General features: G+C 38.8%; 1 protein-coding gene across 1 annotated transcript in view; it reads left to right on the forward strand.

The window, feature by feature from the left end:
• Positions 1-4,397: 4,397 nt before the first annotated feature.
• Positions 4,398-7,336, forward strand: part of GBE1 (1,4-alpha-glucan branching enzyme 1) — a 166,793-nt gene continuing 163,854 nt past the window's right edge. Inside the window, exons 1-3 of the mRNA XM_014526359.2 lie at positions 4,398-4,433; positions 5,793-5,918; positions 6,603-6,738. Of these exons, the coding sequence (XP_014381845.1) occupies positions 4,398-4,433; positions 5,793-5,918; positions 6,603-6,738 (298 nt within the window). The remainder of the gene's footprint in view (positions 4,434-5,792; positions 5,919-6,602; positions 6,739-7,336) is intronic.

A 7,336-nucleotide genomic window follows, 5' to 3' on the forward strand; every position in this document is an offset into this window, starting at 1 on the left:
CACCACGTACTCTACATTTTTTAAATGTAAAGAATGGGTTGTACTAATAAATGCCAAGGAGATGCAGAAATTAAATGTAATGGATAGTATTGGACAGGTTTTTTTGTTTTTGTTTTTTTTACAAGAGCTGTTATGTTTGACACAGAATCATTATTGGACCATTTTACAGGATGCCCTGTAAAAGCATTGCTCCTTCTGTTATGTTAGTGCTGCCACATTAAGTTTTTTATTAAGACTAATGCTAAAGGTGTATTTATCCCAAAGGATCACTTGGAGCATTATACACACCTATCTACTGGGAATTGATTTAATCACCACTAAACGGTACTGTCAATGAGATGGAATGCAGCAGATGTTTAGAGAATACTACACAGCTATTCAGGAAATTTTCAAAAAAGAACTATGTCCAGCTAAAATTAATAAAGGACCTGAGAGACTTGCCAGGGCCTTTCTTTCCCTGAATCTTTTCCTGAATCTGAGAGGAAGTTGTTTTCTGTGTACTAAGGGAACCAAATTAAGACCTTTCCTTCAGTTACTAACATAAATTCAGTGTCACCAGTGTTAGTAGCATCTGTAGCCCATATGTAGATTGGTTGCTGTGGTGTTAAAAATGCCATTAACCAACAATGGATATCTGCTGCCCCAGTCAAAATGGTAGTATTAAGACTCAACACTGTTGTCAATTTTAGACATGTTCAGTGGATACCCTGTAACTGCTTAAATATTTAGGTTTTCATTATTGATGATAATCGTGCAGCTGAACCAGATGCATCAAAAGTTGGAATTATTTAGAAAGGGTCTCTAGCTGAGAGAGGATCCTAGCAAAGAAAATTGTTTTAGTGAGTGAAGCCAGAACTACACTTTCTCATTAGTTGTTAACGTAATTGCTTTCCCCCCCTCTTCTTTCTCTCCTTTTTAGTAGCTTTTTCTGGCATTTGCAAAGTTAACTAAGTTGTGTCTTGTATTCTTGGATAAATTTGCCCTTTTCTCTAGAGCATAGAGGTCCTTTGTATCTTTGCATAATCATATTGAAAGTTAAATTGTCCTAGAATAAAAGCGTAGACCAAAAATAAATTAAATTTATTAATCTGTTCTGTTTTTAGCTTCATATAAGTGCATAAAACACAAACTTTGAAGAATGGTGCATTAGCACAACTGGTCTGATTTACATATTATTAATATAATAGTTTGCAAGAAACAAATGCATGCATGTACAAATAAATAGCAGTTATTTAGCTGATGAAGTTGTGAATCAAAAGATATCAACTTTTAGCTAATCTAAACTTGATCCAATAACTATTTGTCAGATAAATGTTGAGGTGAGACTGCAATGAAATGACCTCTGGAAAAGAGAGAGAGATCTCTCTCTCTCTCTCTCTCTATTAAACAAATGCATTGTTCTAGTCATTGTTTGTACAGCTGGAATTGGGAGTGAGGGGGGGCAGTGAATTTTAAAGTTTACATAGGACTGATATGGGGAAAAAACAGTAATGATTTCAAATGTGTAAAATATGCTGTCATGTTTTATCCGTGTACTTGTATGAATGTGATAAAATGTGGAACTATAGCTAATACCATGTGCATGAAGAAGCTAGATTCATTTGAAGCACATCTCTGATCTTTCTTTGAATGGTTTACATTATTTAATGTTGATTAAATTAGATATCATACTAGACGGGTTAGAATGTAATGTTGGTCAAGCACATTTATTTCACTTCAGAGCTGATTTAAAAAAAAATAAATGTTTACATTCTGTTGTTTTTTTTTAAGTGTACTACTTGTGAACATGTTTGAAAACTGTGTGATAAGTATAAAATAAGTAGCATTCTCAAAATACACTGAGTTTGCAACTTTAACTATCTGGCACTTCTGTACACAGTTTTAATCCTGAAAAAACAGTATTTTCTTCCCTTGACTAACTTAATTTGAGTAGTATTTCATAGTAATACCTATGATTTCATTAATTTTCTGTGCCCTATGCTATTTTTTTGTCTTGCATAATAGGCTGAGGAGAATGTGTGTGCCATTTGATATGTAAAGTTAAGGGATTACTACTTGCACTTAAGTTGGGGTGCCAGTTTTCCAATGAATTTAAGTAGACGGCTTTCAAGTGCGTGTAGTACTTGTTCTCTGCATTCTTTCCTAGCATAAACCCCATACGAACACTTAAGTGCCTACATGTGAATGTGAAGGCTGCTCTGATGCACTGGAATTCTAGCACATCAGAGGAGACAATTTAATTGAGTCTGCTGGAGCGTGGTGATTACTGCACTCCAGCACCCTCCTGCGTGTCACGTATCAGTGTCCCCATACATAAAAATGGCAGTGGGGCACTTGAGCTAAAGGTCATCAAACGAGCTTTAGTTCAAGCGCCCCCACCACCATTTTAAAGCACGCGGACGCTGGTACAGGAGATGCAGCAGTGCTTTAATTAGAGCGGCTCTAATTTAAAGTGCTGCCCTCCACTCCACCCACAGAGCACCTGTAAAAATGCCCTTAGATTTTATCTGACAGTGTCCCTTATGCCGGTTACTTCTATAGTTAGACAGATGTTTATTTATTTTAAATAAATTAACTAATTCATTAATTCCTTTTCCATGAAGTTGAAAATAAGCCACTTGTTTAACAATCTGTAATGGAGATATACCCTGAGAAGGCAGGGTAGGGGGACATCTTAGGCAGCTTGCAGACATTAACCTCTCCTCCCCCCCCCCCCCCCCCCCCCCAGCTCCCTAAAAAACAAAAAACACACTTTATTGGAAGAAGCAGCACGTTACTTTGACCCAGTTCTGCAGTTCTGTAGTATAGATCTGGCACTTCAGCAGGGCTTGTTGGCATGTTTGTCTAATAGCAGATTCAATCAGCAATTAGAGAAAAGTGCCAAAAAAGTTGCACTAAAGTGCCTGATCTATAGGGGCCAACTAATGCATTGCCTCTTCTGGTCATGCACTGGGCTCAACACAGGAACACCCTGAGTTTGAAATAAAGCACCATTTTGGGTTGTTTTGTTTTGTTTTGTTTTAATGTCTGCAAGCAGCGTTGGAGACTAAACATTAACATAAGAAGTGCATTTGTACGTGCAGTTGAGATTTTATATTTTCCCCAGGTGTGTTATTTTTGTAAATGTTAACACTGAAGTTCATCTGCCCTTTTTTTTTGCCCACCCCCTTTAGCTTGGTGAGAAGTTTCTGCAGCTCCTCCCTGTTGGCTTGGGACTTGACTAACTAGAATAACTTGGTATCATCTGCAAACTTGGAGTTTTCACCGTGCACCCCATTTCCAGTTCATTAGTGAAAATTGGCGGACAAAATTAGGACTGAGACCAGATCCTTGCAGAACCCTGCTTTTGACCTCCCTCCATCCTAAAAAGTGCAACTTTAGCCCTGTCTTTGCTTCTTGCCTTTTAACTAGATCTCAGGCCACAAAAGAACCTTCCCTCCCATCCTGTGGCAGTGCAGTCTTTCTAAAAACCTTTGGCAAGGGACCTAGTTAAACTTGTTGAAAGTCCAAATATATTATGTTAACTGGACTCCCCCTGTCCACATTCTTGTTACATTGCAAGCAAAGAAGAAAAAGCAAAAGTAGGCAACTAGACATTGGCTGGCAGATTAAAAATAATTATCACTTTTAAATACATTGAGAATAAGTTAATAAAATGAGTTGCAGCACCAACAGCTCATATTGCAAATAAAAATCATATTGTTTTTAATAACCCAAATGAAACTTGCAAATTTTAGCTGCAAACCCATACAGACATTTTAATGTGATTTTCTTCCAGCAAGGTAGAATGAACAGATTTCCCATGTTACTGTAGGCTGTTGAGTATTTCATCTTCTGGTTTGTTTTTTTTTTTCCCCTAAGATATGGTTGTTTTGTTTTTTTTCTAACATTCCACATGTATCAGTGTAGGGACGCAGCTGGGTGCCTAGTGCACAGGGGCAGTGGAGACTTCAGGTTGCTATGATTGCAACTACAATTTATGCAGGTGCTGGCAGCAGCCCCTTTTAACTGGGTTTCCTGCACTGCGTCCTCCCTCACCTGCCTCCTCTGGCCCCTCCCCATATCACTATAAAAGTGTCTGGTGCCAGTGCACTGCCAGCAGAACTGGAAGGTAACAAAGTTAGCACTAATAAGTTTTTGTTTCTTTGTTTTTCATATTAAGCTTTGTTAAGGTGTGAATTTCATTGCCATGTGCCTGGGACATATAAATATTTATTTTTTTCTTAGAATTCTAATAGAGCTAACAAAACATCTAGAGATAACATAGAATAAGAGGCATACATGAAACGAGTAACAGGAGCTGCAGGCCTCAACTTTTTGGTGTGCCTGGAAGATTTCTGTGACATCTCTGTCCTAATCAGATCAGCACAGTGCTTTTGATGGTACTTTATCCAGTCATGCGAATCCTCTGCAGCCATGCCTCTCCTTCACTGGTAAGAGGCAGGTTTGTAAAGCAAGTTGTTGCTCTTCTTTCTCCTTTTCAACCTGGTAATTTGTTGAGCTCCAGGGCTGCTTGGGACATCAGCAGCAATGCAAACAGCCCTAGTTACAGGTGTTCACTCTGAAAAAGACTAAAACGAGACAATCAATCTTTGTTAAACTCGTATGACTTGATAGCAAATATATTTGCTCCTGTTTTGAAAGAAACTTTTTACATTTGGTCCTGAAAGATGAAATATGCATGCATGCTCTGAGGCCTTGGGATAGGGGGTTCCTGTTTCTCTGTCAACCCCAAGTACCTGCAGTGCCTTTTGTTGGACCTGAGGTTCCTGTCATTTGGACTGCCATGGGACTTGGCACAGATTTTTTTTGTGGTGTGGAAAATGGTAGGAAGCCACAGTTGGCCCCCAAACCACAGCGCTCTCAATGTACTCCCATTTTTCTGGGGAGTGACTCTCCACCTTCAGTTCGTGCTTTCCTACCAGTGGAGAAAATGGTGCTGTCTGAGGATCTTGCCAGCTGGAAGATCAATATGACTTGATCTGTTCTGGAGAAAAGGGTCTTGTAACATCAAAGAAAGGTTGCATGGGTGTGCCTGGATGAAGTTTCAAGTGCCATGCCTCTGGAAAATAGATGACTTATAGGACTCTTTTCTGCAATAGTAAGCTTATCTGCATCTGTGTTGAGGGTATCTTTCAACCTTGTTGAAATCGCTGCTCATCAGCCACCTTCTCCTGAAGGTCACATAGGCACGCTGATAAGTCTGTCTGCTGAAGCTGACTTCCCTTTCCTTTCCTGTCAGTCAAATTCCAGGAGTCCTTCTGGAGGGAAGCAGGAACCTGGAAAGATGCCTGAGAAGCCTTGTTTTCAGTTGTATGAGACCAAAATGAAAAAATTATTCCTGTAACACTTTTGTTGTGGAATATCCTTCCTGCCTCCTATGCTGTTTGCATGTAGTATCTCTGACGGTATCTAGACTATAAAATTTGCTAGACTTGGCTAGATGTGTGTGTTGGCCCAGACCATTAATATAGCTCTGTCTCCACATAGCTGAGGCTAGTACATGCGGCTTCTCTGTTTTCTGGCCTGGATAATAATAAGCAGAGAAATAGGCAACATGTTTGAGGGAAGCACTGCTAAACATTTTAAATTTGCAGTTTAGACAATGACTTCAGCTCAGACAAGGGCCAATGGATGTGCATTTGCAAGAGCTGATTACCCACACTTTTGTTTTTCTGTTAAATTATGTGTAATGGTTTTTGGTTCAGTTTGCCTAACAAAAGTTGTATAACGTTAAACGTGTGTGTGTGTTTGTGTGTGTTTGATTTCTTTTAAGTCTCTTTGTTTTGCAGTTGGTGATCCGTAATAGAAGTGGAGAGATCCTTTACCGCATTTCACCTTGGGCAAAATATGTAATTCGTGAAGAGGGCAAAGTGAATTATGACTGGATGCACTGGGAACCACCATTACCATATCTTGTAAGTTTGTGTCCGTTTAAAAAAAAAAAAAAGTTTCATATCGTATTCTTTTTGTTTGCTAACTGTGAAATACAAGTTATCCAGCATACAGCTTGGTACTTAGTTACCTTAGCATGCTGTTTTTACCTGGCTAACTGTTTTGCTTATGATAGAGAAGAAAATTAAAAACCTTTCAGTAATCAGAGGATCTCCTGCATTTTTAGAGTTTCATTCTGCAGGGTATTTAGAATTGCATGCTGTATTTAACTGGTGTTAAAAGGATTTTTTAAACCATTAGAGTGGGTAGATATGACTTTGAATACATACAAAAGCTGGAGTGCTGAAAGAGGAATTGACCTTTTTTAAGTCACTTTTTTTCAAACAAAGTCAGTACTTAGACAGTGAAGTGAACCACACAAATATTAATGTCTCTAAGGGTGTCAAGTCAAGGGTACTCAGTTTCTCATGCAAGGAGTGAGAGGGGAAATATTCAATCTCAACACTGAAAGCACTTTTTCTCCTGTACAGTATTTAACAGCAAGATTCTGAAGGATATTGCATTGTTATAATTGTAGTGTTATTTAATTTTTTTTAAGTTTAATGTTAGCTCTTTTCTCCTAACTGTATATTTTTAAATGTTTTATAGCCAACAAAATATGCTTCTCAGCTCTTGTGCCCTAATGATGACCATTTTCTGTTTTATAGAGTAGACATCCTTCCCCTGAGAAACCGAAAAGCCTAAGAATCTATGAGTCTCATGTGGGAATTGCTTCCCCTGAAGGGAAAATAGCTTCTTATAAAAACTTTACTTACAATGTACTACCTAGAATAAAGGATCTCGGTAAGTAATAACAGAGATTTTTGCAGAGATAAATTTTTTATGAGTCTGTTCTTATTAGAAAAGATAAATGGGGAGGGGGATGGGGGAGGAGAGAAAGAGAGAGACTTTTTTTTTTTTTTACTTAAAAAAAAATATTATACAGATATTAAACAAATGGTGAAAGTACAAAGGGGTATAGCCCTCCCAGGGGCCTAGCAAAAAATACTTGTTAGCAACAAAAAACCACCTTGTTGCTTAAGAGTGAAAGACACCACTCCCACGTCTCTTATGGGGTTACATAGGTAGGACCAGGTGTCCATCTCCCACCTTACAGAGCCTATGGCCTAGCGTGACACAAACTGGTCAATATTTTTGTGCAAGGTGAAGTGTCCAAATTCAAGTGTGGCACATGCCTAGTCCAGGAAGTAAAAGAGTTGGAAGGAGTCGTCAGAGCTGGCCTCTGCAAGCTGGTTTCTGCAGCTTTTCAGAGTCTCAATTTTGGCCTGGTCCAGCTGGAAATTGGCCAAGCAGATCACACTCCCTTTTGCTGCTCAGTACAAAATAGAGAAGATGTACACAGTCTCAGAGAAGTCTAAGTCCTGCATGCCAGAGAGGTGCT

The sequence above is a fragment of the Alligator sinensis genome, unplaced genomic scaffold (assembly GCF_000455745.1).
Source record: "Alligator sinensis unplaced genomic scaffold, ASM45574v1 scaffold873_2, whole genome shotgun sequence".
NCBI classification, from domain to species: domain Eukaryota; kingdom Metazoa; phylum Chordata; order Crocodylia; family Alligatoridae; genus Alligator; species Alligator sinensis.